At 36.9% G+C, this 18,603-nt stretch overlaps 1 protein-coding gene across 2 annotated transcripts in view; it reads left to right on the top strand.

Annotated features, from left to right (window-relative positions):
• The window catches only part of PIP4K2A (phosphatidylinositol-5-phosphate 4-kinase type 2 alpha), a 107,424-nt gene that overhangs the window by 45,146 nt on the left and 43,675 nt on the right, over positions 1–18,603 (top strand). For both annotated transcript variants that reach the window (XM_084209505.1, XM_084209504.1), the window contains exons 2-3: positions 11,744–11,841; positions 12,935–13,031. In XM_084209505.1, coding sequence (XP_084065631.1) covers positions 11,744–11,841; positions 12,935–13,031 — 195 coding nt within the window. The remainder of the gene's footprint in view (positions 1–11,743; positions 11,842–12,934; positions 13,032–18,603) is intronic.

The following is an 18,603-nucleotide window of genomic DNA, read 5'->3' as shown; positions in this document are numbered from 1 at the left end:
AGGAAATGAGTGGCAGCTGATCAAATACTGTCACCAACCACCTCATCATGGGAAATGCTTTTTGACTGGATTTGGAGCAGTGTTACCATGGCTAGCATAATAGAAACTGCTGCAGAAAACTTTGTCCTTACAGTTTGTTTTTTTTCTTTACAATTGAAGCGATGTTTTGTTGTTGTCGTGCTTACTAAATGACAAAGTTTGGTCATTTGTGTTTGATCTCCTTTCAGAAGCACTGTGGCACTGGTGCATGTTCAGATTAACAGCACTAAAACCACTGGGTTGCTTTTTATTTATGGGCTATAAAAAGTATAAATAGAAAGCGGATTTATGTCATCTTTGCCCATTGAATGTGTCCCCCTAAGCTTATGGAAATCCTCTGATAGCAAAATTCTGACCTGTAAACAGAGGAAAAAGGTTGCACAGTTATATTATGTTGCTTTTAAGAAATTATATTTAATTTAATATCTAGGGTAAAGAAGATGCTTACCTTGAGTCCTATAATTATCTCAATTCACAATTAATTGAGCTAGGAGGGTTATAGGACTTGGGAGACAATTGAGCCCCTGGTCGCTCTGCTGCACCTTCCCCTTACACCCCTCTTCTTCTGGAGGGCTGGGAAGGCTTTCTGGGGTTTTGAAATAATGTGCAGTAATTTAAATACTTGGCCTTCAGCAAAATCAACATTACAGTTGTTACATCTGGGCAGTTAATATCTCATAAGTAATGATAACAAATTAATGAAATTTTGTACGTGATATTGCTGCCAAAATAAATTGAGATTTTGTGAGGAAAAGGATATTCTGAGCAGAGTAGCAAAACCCAGCTCTTTATAACCATACCTGGATACTGGTCTTTCCCAAACACTGAAGGAGCAGCATGTAAACTCATTGCTTCAGTAGCCAGAAGCTGCAGAGTTTGTATCCAAACAAGAGTATTTTCCTGTCTGTGAGAAGAGGAGATTAATGCATATTTAGAAGCTATATACAGAAGAAGTCAGTGACCACGAGGTGGACAGGAAAGTGCTAGAACAACCTTTCAACAATCCCAGATGTCTGTTCTGAGCTTACTACTCAGCTTGGGCTTTCTTTGGGTTTCCTTGGGACTTTAAGGCCTTTCATGTCTTCTTCCAGATGTCATGGTGTCTTGACCAACAAGAGCTTCTGCTATTGCTCTGAGAGCATTTTCTTAAATGAAGCCCATACAGTGGCTTTATGCAGCACAAACTCTCTGGATGGCATCCTGCTATGAAGGAGTGTTTGAGATCACTTAGAAAATCATCGGCAAGGGTATCAGCAAAAGCCAGATTTAATATTAAGTGACAGCATGACAAAGTTCATTGGCAAGATTCACTCTACTACTTACAGGACAGAAGGGACAGCAAGGAAAAACAAGCAACAACAAAATCAAACAAAATCCAGGCAATCAAAACAGAAATGAACTGTGAACTATCTAGGGATGTGTTAAGGGCAGTGAGGGTGCGATAAAAAGGAACATGGCCTGAAACAGCATTTACCAGCTCTCAAACTTAACAGTACTTTACTTAGGCCTTTTACCTTAAACCAAATAATTTAATGAAGGAACAACACTTAGTTTATACCTAACTCAACTTTCACCTTGAACTTAATTTATGACTTAATCATGACAGTTTAAGAAAGGAATAACACTTACTAGCATTTAACCCAACTTTGTAACTTTCAAGTTATACTTAGCAACTCAGTGAAAGAACAACACTTAGCAGTATTTAAGTAAGGTTAAGTCAGATGTCACAAGCTTACTTACAGGCCTATCTTGCTTCAATATCCAAGGTATTTAAACATCTAAGAAAGCAGCATTCCTCTCGGATTTGCTGTAGCATGTGCACACAGACATAGAGTCAGTGCAGGCAAGGCACCTGTGAAAAATTCCCTTCAGAGGTCAGTGAAAGACTTGCTTTGAGCGCCCTGCATCTCCTGATGGGTGCAGGGCTGAGCCTCGAGGAGTGGAGGTGGAAGTGCAGGACTCATTGCAAACCATGAGGCTTCTCTGGCTCCGAGAGGCCCCAGTCAGAGGGAGGTCACTGGCCACAGCCCACTGCAGCCCAGAAGGGCTCATTTTGGACCACTGGTTATAGGGTCGCAAGAGAGTGGGCTTTAGTCATAATTTGTTTTCTAAACAAATTAATTTGTTTTGTTTGTTTCAGTTTCATCCTGGCATTTGGGTCAGCACTTTCTTTGAAAGTGTAAGAACAGGAACGTTATGCTATTCAGGCAAGAAAAATTTTCCAAGGTTGTTCATAAGGGAAACTGGAGCTCATTAGCCATTCCTGGGAACAGATAGTCTTTCTGATAAGCTCAAGAGGAGCTGAGCCCAGGTGCTGTTTTCAAGGCTGAGGCCTAATGAGCATTTCTCAGATCTCAGTGCAGCCTGAAAAGGGGATGGAGGGGAACGCATCACCTGGAATACTGATAAAACCTGGAAAGCTGATAACCCTCATAGGTGACTACAGACCTGTTAGCCCAGCATCAGGCATTACACTACTTTGAAGTAAAAGACTGTGTGGTGAATGCAAGAGAAATACAGTGCCACAACAAGATGCGTCAGAGAGGTGAATGGAGGGGTTTCTCTAAACCAAGGAAATGCAATTCTTACCCATTTGGACCTCTAGGACAATATTTTGGCATGGTGCTTACATGTAAAGTTATTACTTCTGAAGGATAGGAGATTTAGGTTGAGGCTAAAAAAGGTTCACTTAGCTGCAGGCTAAGACATGCTGGCAGAGCAAGTTCTGTCCCTTGTGCTCTCCAGTTATGCTGTTGGTCCATGTTACCTAGAGCAACTGCTGCACCGCCTTACAGGGCGCAGAAATGCAGGTGGTGTGACCTTCGTGTGCTTCCAGTGTCGCTCTTGGTCACTTAATTAACTTTTTCAATTAGATTTATGTAATGCAAATAGCATTGCTGCTGTTTGCAGAAAATATGCCTCACAGCTCCAGCCTTCACCTAATGCATAGTCAGAAATGGCCAGAAGGAATCATGTTTTAATGTCGTCTTTTCACAAGTCAACAGTTTTCTAAATAATAACATATTTGTGAGGTTGGAATATATGACAGCACATTAAGCTCCCTTTTGTTGGAGGCAAAAGGGTTCCTCAGGTTTCTCTTCCCATTATACTTTGCCTTTCTGTGGTCAAGAAAGTTTTTTCTATTTTTTAGTTATAGCATTCAGGTAAGGCTACAGCATCTCCTTGTTTGTTCAGCTGCATATTAGAATTTTATGTTTATTTCATTATCTCATTTTTCCTATTCAGAAATATTATGCTTGAAAAAGATAATCTTAAAAACTGTTATGAGATGAGCATTTTTTAATAGACTCCTTTAGGTTTGTTTTCTGGTTGGTTGGCAAGTTTGGTTTTTCTCCAAATCTTAGTAACATGATTCATTATATGATTATAATTTTATTTCATTGTGTTCTTCTTTGTTGAATTCTTCTTCTAGAATCCACAATTTAGATAATTTAGAGACTTAGCAGAACGTCTGTCTGTGAGTTGTATATTTTCCTTTGTATATAGAATTGAACTTGTCTTCTTCAAACCTTTCCCTATGTCATAATAAATACCTGGTGCCTCCTACCATCTTCCTCTTTTTAGTCATTCTTTTGTAAAGCTTTTAGGACAAAGTCAAGTGAGCTAAAAATTTATCTGTTGCCAGATAAGCATTTTGGTTTTTAATTAGAAAAATACAGACCAGATGGCTATCAGACCTTGTGACAAGTGTGTGTATTTTAAATCACTATTCCAAGCAATAATCGAGGATGCCCATTGATATGAAAGATTGTCAAAGTGCATCAACGTCCCAGCACAAATTTAAGTGTCAAGAGGATGACTTGATATTTTTGCTCAAGAAAGAAAATGTTCTTTTATCAGATTTGTGGCAAGCTAATAGCTTGCAAATTGTTGTCTGAGCTGTGTCCCTTGTCTTGTTGTCTTCTTAACAATTGCATTTGCAAACAAGGATGAGCTCATGTCTAAAGTGTGCCTCACAACTCATCCAAGTACAAAGAGCTTACAGTCCTTCACAATTTTCTTTTGGACTGAGATAGGACTTTCTTTTTGTGTGCCATTTGCTACCAGAAGTGTTTAGCTTGTCAAAAATCTCCACTACAAACAAGTAATATTTCTATTATTCTGTTTCCCAGTTCATTAATGGGCATTAATGTATTTGTACATATTATGGCATTTGACCTAGCTTTTAGGAGAATGAGGGATTATAATGACAGACATTATAGCTGAGCTGCTTAATTTATTTTTGGCCTTTGATTATTTGGCATGTTATGAAGTGCCAATTTTTGCGCTCATTGAAATGTGTAAGAAGATTCAAGGGAACTTTAACCGAATCTGTAGAAATGTGACTTAATGCTTGTCTGACAGTGTACAGCAGCTGTTCTGGATATTCTAGACTGTGCAAGTGTCCAAGAGACTTGAAAGACTTTAAAGTTTTCAATCAAAACAGTTGGGAAGGAAATGAAATTTAAGTGCTTTTGTTATAGGTTCTTTAAACCCTGTCATTCCAAACTCTCCAAAAAGGAGTGATAACCAACTATAAAACCCTTTGTCTAGATTTTTGGACCCTGATACTTCAAATTTGAAAACAAACATGAATGATTTTTGGAAACCATTTCTTTGCTCTGTTTTAGGGCTGTGTTTGGACAATATCCTGTCCAGAGCTTTCTTGAGTATGTCACAATATCCTGTTTTCCACATGGATGCATGTACTGCAGACCTTCCCTGCCCAAACAGATCCTTTTCCTGTGGAAAACAGCAGCCAAGAAGTCTCATGAAAATATCTGGGGTCTGCTGTGAAATTTAAGTCAGAGGCAGACAGTAAGACTTCACAAAGGTCTTGCTACTCTTTTTGATAAAATGTGATAGCTGTTATTGATGTGTTCATTTCTCAGTATTGCTAAATATTATACATATTTAATACTCTTGCAGAGTATTTCAGATATTCTGTGGTTAGTACTTTAGGGAAAGTACATGTTAAGGGAGTTTGGAATACTCTTGGTTCAGTTTGGCCTCCTTTTCTAGGATTAAATTACTGCATTTTATTGAAAACCAGAAATGTAATGATGGGCATCACCTGAACTGTAAAAAAACACAAAGCTGCTCTGGTAATTACTGGTAGAGGTTTTGAGACATGTAAAATTTAGCTTCTTTTATGTAGCTGCCTGTTACCTGTTTGATTTTTGGGTGTTTTTTTTTCTTTTTTTCTTTATTTTTTAGGGTTTTTTTGTGTTCCTATACTTTAAATTGCAATGATTCCAAAGACTCAGAAAAAGTTAAATGCTTTACCCTCTGTTTTTCTTAGTCGTATAATTGCATTAATTTGGGGACTTGATTCTGAATAGGTAACTGGATATTCCTTTTATAGAAGTCTTCTATGCCCTTTAAAGTTTAATGTATTGCAAAATTTAAAAAAGAAAAAAAAGCCTGGATAGGTTTTACCTTGCAGGGTAGCAGGGGGAGGTAGAGGAAAGAGATGAATTTTTGTGTGATTGAAATGATGAAAACCTCATTTAAAACATATTAAGGAGTATTTTGCTGAACTGATTTATTTCTCTACAGCAGAACTTAACCTTTTATTTCTCTTGCAAGAATGGGTTTGAGTGTAATTTAAACTGTCAAATGACATTTATCAAATGATGGTTTTGCCCTGTAACAGGCAAATGTCTTCCACAAAATTGATTAGCTGCTGACCTCATCCACCCTTTTCAGACCCTTCAAGGTAGATTTCAAAGAGTTGTAAAATAATCACTTCACTTTCAGTTTATACTTCAGCACAAGGCGTTTACTGTCCTGGTAGCAGTACCACAGTGTGTTCCACATCTGGGAAGGAGAGGATGTAAATGCCTGCCTATAGCTCTGCCTGTCACCACTCGGCCTGCTGCTTTAACCTAAACCTCTGCTCCTTACAAAACAGGAGCAGCTTTGGAAAGGGCTTTTTACAGGACAATAGAATGAATAAGTTGAAGAAACTTTCTCTTGTAGGCGCCTGCTCTAGTGAGCAGGAAAATGCTCTGTTGGCAAGACCTGCAGGGTGTTCAGTATCAAGAAGCTGCTGGAAGACCCTAAATGTGGAATTTTATACTCCAAAGAGTTTCCTCTGTTGTGTTCTTGTTCTGCAGCCCCATTTTGTAAGGCCAGTCCACCAGAAGCCCATAGGCTTGCTTTCATAAACACTAACCTACCAGTAAATGAGTTAACTGTGCTGTTGAGGAAGCCTGTGGCCTATTCAAAATGGTGACTTTGTGGCTGAACCAAATAAATGGTTTGATATTTTTTCTCTTCAGATTTCTGTGCAAGTTTCTTTGCCAAAGTAGAAGCTGTGATGCAGAAAGTAAAACCCTGAACATAAAAATCTCAGTACTGCTGGTGGTGTTAAAAGTTCAGTTCTATTTTTACATCCCAATAATTTATTTCTTCTGAAGTCTCTATCACTCCCACTTCTTCCAAAATCAGTGTTTAAAAATACACAAATTTGTGAAAAATGAGCTTGACTTTCTCCTAGAGTAACAAACCAGTTGTAGCTTGTTTGTCTCAACAGATCAGACTGCTGTGAATTAGCTTTCAGTGCAGAAAGAGAGCTGGGAGATAAACAGCTGAAAAGAAGTAGCGCTTCCACAACTTCTGCCACATCCAGCATCAGGAGCAGCAGGGATTTTCCTGTGTGTGAAACTGCCAAGAGCTGTAACTGCAATTGAGATGTTTTATCAGGCTGTTTGGTGTGAAAACACCTCATCCCTCCATAGTTTCAGCGAGTCTGGCAGGCTGATATGTTAAAATAAAAGGAAACAGTAGATATGCTGTATACTAAAGCTGCAACATTAAATTTTTAAAAAACCCATAGAGTATGAAGGCTTTAAATAGGAAGAGTTTCAAAAGAAATCAAGCATTGCTAAGTAGTCTGAGTGTGATTTGTGGTCTTGGGATTAAATTTTGGACGTTGTGCATAGCTTTATTGGGTTTTTTATGGGGGTTTTTTTGGTTGGTTAGTCGATTCCTTGATTTGGTTTTTTAAATTAGTAATGTTAGCTGTAATGTGTTATACAGATTTCTTGCTGTAGCATTGTAGCAATAGACATCAGCTTGTATCTGTTGGAAAACAGGATTATTGTTCTGATTCTTCTAGCTAAACATGCAATATATGTTGTAAATTGCCTTTATTATATGCAGTTTAAATATCTCATTGTCTGCTTTGCATACAAGCAATTTATTGCTGCTTATGTTCTGACAGAATGAAAACTAATGCTTAATTATGCATTGCCCTAGTAATGTGGTGTTTAGGGTGAATGTATCTGAATTAAATAAGGGCCATTAATAATGCCTAACAATTTATGATATAGTCATTGCTTGAGTTCAAATCATATAAATTAGAGAAGCTTATTTGAAATGTCACCAGTATAAGATGGCTTTGTGGGAACACCTCTCTGTGTGCTAATTTCAAAATCATTACCAGCTGAGTCTTACTATTTATTCAACGTCCAGTAGGCTTTTATTATTCCCTTATTTGCAGTTTAATTACAACCTCTGTTATCCTGACAGTGTGAATTCAATGCTAAACCTGCAGGAGCAAAATGAGTTGCAATCAGTTGTTTTTTGCCTGAAAACTTCTTTTTGCTTTGGCCCTCTCTTGCCTCTCATGGCCAAGCCACCACTCTGAGCCACAATTTTTTGTATGCATGTCTAAAGGAGCAATGCCAGTCTAAGGCTTTTAACATTCTTCTGTCCTAAAGCTTGTAAGTTGTCTGGCAATGTTTCCAAGTCGCATAACCACCTGTGTTTATACTAATATCACAAAAGATACTGAATTAATTACTTAAAGGGAGGTTTCTGGGTCACTTGTTAATATCACGTGTGCCTGAATTTACAAATGTAATTAATGCACATGAGATATTTATACATAATATACGTGGTTACTCTGCAACTAAAATTTTAGTCATTCATATTTAAAGCAATACGTTCTCTAAGGTTATTTTATGGCATTTGAATTCCTCAAAGATGCAGCAAGTATTGTCCCTTTCTGAAAAGACAAACTGCAGCAAAATTTTGCATTGGCAACAATAATTCAAGGCAATTAAAGGATGTAGGTTGCAGGACTAAAAGAATTTTCCTAATATGATGCACATGCATTTATTATAGACATGCTGTACATGTGGATTCTCAGAAGTAATTGCAGTTAAATGAATGTTTGATCCCGTACCCTCATTCCTCTGTCCAGTGAGCTTTTTTTATTTCAATTATGCTTTGCAATTCTCTTTTACCTCAATTTCTTGGGCAGTTGCTTCTTGCTTATGATTTTATTACATTCAGAAGCACTTCTTAGAGGAAAATGGGTAATTCTTATGTAATTTTTACAGCTATTGTAATTTGGAATACTGAACTTTCATGTTCACACACACCTCATTTGCTATTACTAAGCGAGCTAACTGTATTTAAAGGGTAACATGAAGCGATGGACATAATACTTGTCAAAGGTATCACAGGCATCTTAACACATTTTCTGTTGTGCTTAACGTTCAAACACAGAAAAAGAAGCAAAATATTCATTTGAGATAAGTTGGAAGGCTCAAAATGTTTTCTTTGCATTTCATATTTAGTGTCTTTTAGATGTGACTGTTTCTTCACACAGTGATGGCAAAGTAGAGAATCAATCCCTCTGACCTTTCCCTTTTCTTTTAGCTTTTCAAGAGCTGTTTTGGGGGGAGGGGCGGGGGGTGTTTTGGATATTGTTTCGTCTCCCTCCCCCCCCCCCCCAATGTGGTTCCAGTTTCCACCAAGATCTAATGACATGGGTGTTCCATTCTCTTGTGCACATTTTCCAGTCTGGCCTCATCAAATCTGTCCAAAAATTCCTATTGCAGAGAGAACCAGACCTTATACTTCAAAAGGTTTAAATTAATTAATGGTCTGTGCTGCTGGGATATGCCATTACTCAGCTGATGTGCTATACCAAAGGTCACTTCTACTGTGTGTTCATCACCTCAAAAATATTAGAGAAATTACTTTTACTTACTTCAGATTTGAATGAATCTTAAAAAAAAGTAACCAACCAAAAACATTTTAAAAAATAAAAAAAAGAAACAAAAAACAAACAAAAAAAAAACCAAAACAAAAAAACCCCAAAAAACAACAACAAAAAAAAACCCCCAAAACAAACAAACAAACAAACAAAAAAAAACCCCAAGACAAAAAGCACCCTGAAAAATTAATCCCTCCTGAAAAGAACAAAACCATCACACCTGCTGATTGAGGAATGGGGAGAGCGTACATTTACATCTTGTAGGGAATTTCTTAGGAGAAGTATTTTGGAATTTTTTTCCTAAAATCAAAGAATCCCCAAAGTATGCACATACAAAGGCTTTTTCATTCTGCTCCGTAGGTGATGCTTATAAGGCCTACAGGCACAAGTAAAACTGTGCCATTGCATAGCACAAATTTAAATATCCACAGCATGAAAGCTATTCTATAGATGTATGCAGAGAAACTTCTTATCAGCAAATTAACAAAGCGACTACACAAAAATTGGATCAATGCAGTTTTGATAACCTCAAATGCAATTTTGAAATCAAACTTTGTTGTAGATAGTTGAGGATGTGAGTTCATAATTTCTTACAGTATTCAGCAGAAGGTGTTGTTGGGATCATTTTTGTCTGTAATGTATATGCATGTACATTCCTGCTACTCTTCGTTCAAGTGTGAAATTTGTTGTGTGATCTGGCAATCTGAAAGAAATGGTAATTCTGTAAAACAAATGCAGAATTTCATATCTCTGTGTTAATATATCTACGTGTCCCTAGTTTTGTTTGTACAACAGCTAGACTGGGTCTGCAGACTTGTGAGCTGCCTTGTGACTTCAGGGTGAGATTGATGTACAGCAGTATCAGCTTCAGTAAAGAGTGTGTATGTTGGATGTAGTGATTTTTTCAATCAGCATTTTGTTATTTTGTGTTGTATTTAATGAGGTGTCATCATGATTTATTAGGCTTGTACAGCTGTGTTTTCAAAAATTTATTGGAGTTTCTTCTTTCTCTCCCTTTGGAGTGGGAAAAGAGCATTCTCCCTACAACACCAAGGAGTGGAGCACTTTGAGCTCATCCCCAACATTTCTCCTTGCTTTCTCTGCTCTGCTTGGAGCTGCCAGGCTTCTATCAAGAACTTTTCAGGTCTTTCCAAAGAAGCATTCTTGGCACTTTTCATGTGGTCTGCAAGATCTGAATGACAAAAATGAGGCATAGCAGGGAACATTACTGGTGCTTTAAAGTATGGAAAAGTAAGGAGGCTTCCTTCTGGCAGGAAGGTCAGGCAGGTTTCTTTCTTCTGCTTAAGAGCTGGAGGGCTCTTCACTCTTCTCCTGTTTTGTTTAACTTCAGCTCTTCTAAAGGTCATGCTTGCAGGGAGTGCATTTTTTTCCCCCCCAGTATTTTTAATATATAGCTGCTTCAGTGAAGGTTTCTCCAAAAGCCTCTCTTAAGCAGGGTAGCATTTACAAGCAATTAACATCTTCCTAGTTGGAAAACACTGGTGGGTAAGCAGTGCTAAGGAGCAGAGGGGCACACCTGTGTTGCTACCCTCCAGCACCGGTGTACATTCCCATTCTTAAAGGGTGGGACTTCCCTCTAAACCCTGTAGAAAACTGCTGAAAAAAATGTGCTCTGTGTGAGCAAAAAGATTTGACTGGGTAAATTGAGATGCATGACCAGGGTATAGAGTGCCATAAAAACATGGATAAAACATATGTCATGGGTATTTGGTAACTGTTGTTGTAATGGTTATCTCATTCCTGGTTTGAAAGGAGCACTGCAAGTTTAACAATTCTGTCTTGTGTTTCTCGTGTTCTAGTTAAACTTAAGTCAAGTAAGGGTAGATTAATACATGCAATACTAAAAACGTGCCTACAAACTAGGTAATGGTAAAGTTGTCTAGATTTTATAATAGAGATGTGGTCAGAAGTAAATTACAAATATAAGTGGGAAAATCCTAATCTGGAGAATACTGAGAATGTTAATTTCAAAGCTAGAAAGAGTAGGTGTTCTACATAAATGTAAGAAAATAAGGAAAACCTTAGTACTTATGTGCACCTCTATTTCTAAGCAAAAATTTATCTAATTAAATGGTTTGTCCAATGTGAACAATCAAAGAAATGCCCGAATACTGTGGCTTACAAAAACTCATCTGAGTTTTGCACTACTGCAAGAAACAAATTTCTGCTTATTGAACTGAAAATATGTACATTCACATGCATGCAAAATTTCACTTTATCTATAAACAGTTCAAGACACAGGCATATAAGATTTCTTCATAAGCTGCAGGGGCAAATAGTCACTGGAAATAAAGAAGTTGAATTATCTTTGGAAAGATAGCAAGATAACAAGATAACATCAAAATATCTTTGGAAAGATAACAAGAACTATGTGTTGGTGTAGGAAAGCATTGTCATTGACCTTCCAAAAAAAAAGTACACTCCAGCTGTGCTTTAAAGCACTTTTTTATTTCTGAAACAAGTCTAAATATGGACTTTTTCTTCTCTTCCAAAGTGTCACTCTTGAGATTCTGTGTGATCTGGAAAGAATAACACTGCTTTTACATTCTTCCATTACCTGCATTCACTCCTGGGATATATATACAGGAACTAGTAGACTTTCAGGATTAAGACATATATGTAGCATCTTTGCGAAGACAGCAGCAACTAAATATATTCTGTTTTCTCTAGATCAATGAACTGAGCCATGTTCAAATCCCTGTTATGTTGATGCCAGATGATTTCAAAGCGTACTCAAAGATAAAGGTGGACAATCACCTTTTCAACAAGTAAGTACGAGTCACAATTTTGTGCAGGAGTGGATAGTGGTAGTGATATTTTTATGAAGTACTGTGAACTCTTATTTTTCAGTGCATGGAACTGAAGTTTTGATGATTAAGTTAATCCTGAGATAACCGTCTGTGCTGTTCTAAAAAGCAACAGCAAAGGCTGCTGGGTAGAATTTTTTCCCCCATATGGTTTATTATTGCCTTGTGAGCATATTAGATACTGAAGGTGATCCTTTCTTGGTGTGATTATTTATGGCTGATATAAGCATTTATTTGTGTATTTCTAAAAATATAACTTGATGTGCTCTTTTTTAAGTGTTGTATTTGAATAAGAATGAGAATATAAAGCCTATATCAAGTGTGAATAATGTTCAGCTTTTTATTTTCCATAATACAAAATCATACCCATCATATAGAAGCTTCAAAAGCATTATGGTAATTTCATGTAATATCTGTTGTCTCTTAAAAATAAAATGCTTCATGAGCAGTATGTACAGACATACAAAACTATGAATATTGGTGTGTGTGCAACCTGAATTTTATTCAAGAATATATGTAGAAAAGAAAAATACTGCTACTTTGGGTCTTCAGCTCTGTGACAAAGGTAAAAATAGCTTTTCTGTTGTATAAGTCTAAAATGAACACTACAATATTAAAATTGGTTCTCTATTGAATGAGTCAAATTTTCTTGAAGTTTTGGCACTGTTAGTATTTTTTGATGTCACAGGTGGTATAGTAATTCTTGTATAATCCAATCTAAGATTTCACCTTTGAAGTTTAGGGCAGTGGGAAAGCATTCTTTTCTTCTTTTGAGTCCATATTTCAGAGTTTTCAAAATAGTTTGTGTTCATTTTACCATTGTTCTAGTTCCTTAGGTATGACATAATGATGTTATAGTAAGCTAATAAACATTCATTTAACATTGTGAAGAAAAACAAGATAACCCAATCTCAGTGAAAAAAGGAAATATTAGAAGAGAAACTGTAAGAGGATTGTTACCCTGAGCTTTCTATGAATAGCTTTGAGACAAAATCTCGAGTTGCTTATTATATATGCACAGTAATGAAGTTGGATTGGTTTTATCTTCTTTCAGAGAAAACATGCCAAGTCATTTCAAATTTAAAGAATATTGTCCAATGGTTTTCCGCAATCTAAGAGAGAGATTCGGAATTGATGATCAAGACTTTCAGGTAAGTTCACTTTGAAAAAGCCTAGGCTGGTGAAATGCACATTTCTGTTTAAGCTTTCAGCCTGCCCCAGCTTTCTTCTGGTTCCTGCCCTTCTGCCACCTTTAGTCCTCTGTGTTTCTCATTAGAGTGCCTGCATGTAATCCACATTTATTGAAGCTGCAGGGTAGTACTTCTTGCAATAAGGAGGAAAAATAATGTCTGGACACTTCTGGCAAGATATTCTATATTCAGCCCAGTCGCTTAGATAACAGTTGGTTCAGTGTTCTGGCTGTATGAGATGTGGTTTCTGAAATGACCACAGCCTCTTTTTTATTTCCCCTCATGCTTTTTTTGGTTACAGGAGAGTGACCTATGGCCTGCCAGCTTCATCCTCCTTCATCATGTCTCATTTTCCTGATGTTAAGAGGATCTGGAAACAAATTGCTTGTGTAAAGTAGATACAGCAAACCAAGAAATTGCTCTAGATTTGGCAGGGTTGTTCCATGCAGTCAGAGTTTCTTTCTGCCTTTGCAAAAGAAAGTCCCTGAGCTCTGCTTCAGCCTGATTTGCCAGTTCTCACTGACAGTTCCCTTTTCCATTACCAGTTCCTAATGCACAGCATTTCAGTAGCAGGGATAATTCCTTCTGCAGTCACACTGCAAGATGTGCTGTCCTAAAGAATGCTTGCTGTGTAACCCAGTACTGCTTCCTCACATACTTTTTTGCTTTTTTAAACTATTTTCATGTGAGTTGCAGTTATATTTATGTCACTAAGATATATTAAGAGAATTTTTAAGAAATATTTTAAGCAGCTAAACAAATGGTGCAAAATGCATTTGTACAATAACGCTCCCATTCTTGCTGATGGAGTAAACTGAATGTTGCAGCCAAAATCTATGTCTGAGTCCTTCAACAATTCTTTTTACCAATTTGCCCCTTTTCAGGATCAAATGTATACATTTCAGAAGAAATGTATAGGTGGGTTGAAGTGTGCAGGGATGTAGACGCCCCTGAGGAGATGAGGTTATGAATCTCAGTTTGCAGCCACTGTAGCCTTGCTAAGATACTTTCTCCTCAGTGGAGAAGAGGATTGTTGTTTTATTTTGGAGCTGTCGTGATCATGTTCCATGATTTTTCATTATCCTGTTTATGAAGAGCTGTTTAAAAGGAAATGCACAGAGGCTGAGACCAGCAGTTTAAACAGATGTATCAAATGGCATTCCTGGTTCAGTTCTGCTCTTGGACCAAGCAGGATCCTATTGCTTGAGAAGTTACTTGATCCCTTTATACGAAGATTTCATTTTTTTGACAAAGAAGGAAGACATGTGATTGCTCTTAAAATTGTGATGTCAGTTCATGCTTGCTGTCTTTAGAGCATGGGCTTTTGACATTACTAGAGACAGTGGAAGGTAGAGTTCAGTAAATGTTAGTCTTGAGATGCTACAGTGAGTTAAAACTGGCAAACTTGGCATAATCAAAAATGCTGCACTCCACACCACTGTGAAATGCACTGCTGTTCTGCAGCAGAAATTGCTGTTGTAACTATGTTATACTACTGTTTGGATTTATTAATGATAACAATGATAAAACAGCATTAAGTAACTGTCACTGGATGAATTGTCCACATTTTCAGATTAAACCCAAAAATACTTCTCTGTAGCTATGTGTTTTGGTAATGTAACCAATCAACAACGCAAAATAAGAACATGTAACTACATCCTAGTTTTTGATACAACAAAATTATGTATTACAAAAAGAATCTCATGATTTTTAGTATTTAAAGCATATTTAGTTGAAAACAAAAGACGGCTAACTTTAACCGAAGGGGAGACAATGTCTGCTTTCAGTATTGCTTTTTTTCTCAGCCCAAGCAATTTACAGCCTGAATTCTTTTTCTACTGGACTAATCTGATTAATAAGAAAATTAATGAAATGCTTAAAATATTAATGTATTTTGAACTCCATTTCAAAATAAATTTTTACAGAACTAAACAAAAAGAAAATTTGTCTCCTCTTGTGTAAGATAGGGATTATCCCTATTAAAAGTAGAAGTTGCTTTCAATTTAATGTTATTCCCTGTGATTTTAAAAGGGAATCTAATATATATATTTTTTTTCAGATAACCTTTATCTTCAAGGAAGTTATTCCAATTATTATTGGTTAAAATGATTGTCTTAGAATCAAACCTGAAATTGAAAAATTATTTGCAGCGTAAAAGTAAGGGAAAGCTTATGGAAGAAATATCAAGTTACTTTCTCTGATAGTTTTTCTTATATAGTGATTTTCAGGAAGGGAGTCCTAGTCAATTGTGAACAATGTCATTCCCATTATTGAGCCAGAGAGGATTGGTTTAGATAAATAAACCAATTACCTTGTTCATTAGTCAGACATCAGTCACAGTCTCAAAGAACATTCATTTTAAGTGCCTTTGTTTTCAGAATGTTCTGCTGATATCCTTGATGAGTTGTTCCAGAGGGCAAATAGTCTTTCCTTATGAGTAAGCACTAATAAAACAAAACCTACCTCATGAAAAAAATTGGTAGCATATGCTCTAAGTAGTGGGCTATACTAATTTTAATTCTTTACATTGTGTTTCTCATTTTGTAGCAATTTTGTGGACTGTTTAATGCATAGACTTAGTTCACGTGTGAAATAATTAATATATGGAACTTTTCTTACAGAGATCTTGTTATGTCCCTGAAGAGAGATTTAAATCTCATGACGTTCATGGCTTTTTCCTACAAGTAGTCTGGATTTAGGAGTCAGAGGAATTCCTTACATTGTGTATGGTTCATGCCTTACAGGAAGCCATTTATAGTAATGGCAATTACAGTTCCTGGAATGAACTCCCTTCCTTGACATGATACAAACCAACTCCCTTTTTTGAGATGGTTTTGGTAATCTGTCCTGCATCTGTCTATATTTCATAGCTAGTTGGGCATCTCCAAGAGACATTTAGTACTGAACTGGAATTGAAGTTTCGTGGAGATACAGTGCAGTTGCTAATACAGTGTAGACTTTTTTCTGCTTCATGCTTTATAATGGACAGCAGCATAGAAAATATAGTATGAAGTTAATGAAACATTGAGTTTCATTCAACGATTGCCTATACAAACTTGTTATGATAAATGAGATCCCTAATCTAGGTTAAGAAACTTTGTTCTTATATTAAAAAAATTCCAAACCAGTTACTGCATTAAATTAAAAACTGGTTTGGCTGTTTTTTTCTTAAAAGGGGGAACACAATTGATGATCAGTCAGTATGAATCAAAATAGCATTTGAATGATGAAAAAACTTCAAAACCATTTTAACCACTTACAAAGACTATAAATTATCAAAGGGAATGAGACCATTGTTTTGTTTTGTACTGCTGGATGTTACAAGCACATATGGATCTCTGATTGAAGATTACTTTTTAAAGTATCAATTCCAAAAGCCAGCTTATTAAGTAATGACAGATTTTGCCTTAATAGGGTAAATGATGTATTTTTGTTAGTACTTTCTTGTTTAATTGAAAAAGAATCCTTCTAGTATTCACGGGAGGATACTTGAGAGCATTAACTGTTTCTAGTAGAACAGAAAAAAAGTTATCAGAAAATGGATATTGTAATGTCCCTCACTAAGCACTAAATTTTAATTTCTGCATTCCCCCTCAGCTTTAGACACTGTGAAGGTTATTCTACAGAAAGATTTCTACCCCCTCGACCAACAGCCCCCCACCCTGTTCCCTCCCTGCCCAATTAATGGGATAGCTGTTTTTCTTGGGGATTGCTTCTCAAGTCATTTGACCAACAGGCTTTGTTACCTTAGAAAATCCAGGAGTAGAGTTCTGTTAGAATTACAGGGTTAGCTTCTGTAAACTACAAAATTATGAGAGATTAACAGGCAGACAGCTCACCTAACAATCCCCAGCAATCTGTAGAAAAATAGGAGCTACTACTGTTACAAATGCTTCTGCTGCTGTTGCTTGGGGAAGGGAAACTTTTTTTTACTGTGCTCCAACACATCTGGTTTTGCTTAAAGTTATTGCTGAATCCTACATCTGGGTTCTGCCAGGCAGAAGAGGAAGAGTGTGTTCTTGCCCAGTACAGTACAGTTGCTGATACCAGAGGGCACCCATGTCCCAGTGTACCTAATGAGCTTCTGTGGGGATGAGGGAGAGCACAGCTGACTGCCCTTGAAGTTCTGGTACTCGCTGTAGTAGGAGACAGGCTCAGATCTGACTTTTCCTGTCTGCAGGAGCAGTTGGTAGAGATTCTCTGTACAGGACAAAGAATTAATAAAGAACTTTTAGCAGATGGTTCTGTAAGTTCTTTTTCATTTACTATGCTTGATATTTCTCTAAGCATTTTTCCATATAAAAGCTTGAAATCCAAAGTAATTAATAAGAATTCCTGCTTTTAAGCTATTTCTCTAATAACAAACCATATGAACTCATGTCCAACTTTTTTGATAAGCCTGTTAAGGATACTTTTCAATATCTTCCAGAGCTTTCAATGCAGAAAGATTTGTAGTCTAGGGCTCATAGCAAGGCATCGGGAAAGCAATGCAAATTCCAGGCTTGTTTTTTAGATGTCAGCCTTCAATATAATTTTATTTTGAGGTATCTAGACTTCAGATCATTGAATTCTTATCAGTCTCTAAATACTTTTGTTCATTTTACATGACTTATCCAATCCCAAAATATCATCTTAAGAGCTTAAAGTACTTTGCAGTCCAAGATTATATGTTCTTTCAGACAAACAAATACTAATCAATGCTCTCAGCTGGTGCTTCTGCACTAAAATTCATGCTTTTATTTCTTGGCCCTTGGTTTGGGAAAGGACAAGCCACCTCCAGCATCAAACTGCAGACAGCAAGGTCAGCAGTAACCATGTTAAAAGTTGGACCTTATTCCTAAGACAATCTCTTCAATTAATTCCATAAAGTGCATTAAAAATCGTCAAAGCAAGAATTGTCTTGTAAAGAAAATACCAATCATTTTATTTTAGCATGGCAAGTCTGTCAGTGCCTGAAAAGTTCCTGGGCTTGTCTGTCAGATGAGATTCCTGTAGCAGATTATACAGTTGGTGGATCCCAAAGGGACATTGACACCAAGACATTGGTGTCACCATTCAGAACTGCTGATGTCTTGTTTGATGTATAGGCAGCGGTAGTAAAGTGTTGAACCAGCTATAGTAACAAAACCTCTGCTGTTTGTAGTCTTTCCAGCATGTAAAAAATGAAGTTTTCAATCTAAATCTAACGTTCTAATATTTAGTGCCTTAAGTGTCAGCCCAAATAATAATTTAGTGGTGGTGGGAGTTAACCTTAGTACATATGGCAACAGAGATTCTAACTTATGGTTTCTCTCAGTTTTCCCTGGAAAACATTTAATTTGCCTTGCTTTTGGCCGTTCCTTGCCTAAACTGAGTGTCATTCACAACCAGGCATTCAAACTGGAAAACAGTAATTTAGTATGTGCTGGCAACATGAAAAGAACAAACTGAGAGGTACTCCCGAGTTCTTACAGCTATTGAAAGGAAGGCATTAAGCCAAGCTTTGCAGGGCTAAAGGGAAAAGGCTTCCAGAAAAAGAGCCACAACTCTTTCC

Source organism: Fringilla coelebs (assembly GCF_963513975.1).
Source record: "Fringilla coelebs genome assembly, chromosome: 1".
NCBI classification, from domain to species: domain Eukaryota; kingdom Metazoa; phylum Chordata; class Aves; order Passeriformes; family Fringillidae; genus Fringilla; species Fringilla coelebs.
This window is presented reverse-complemented; position numbering and strand designations above follow the sequence as displayed.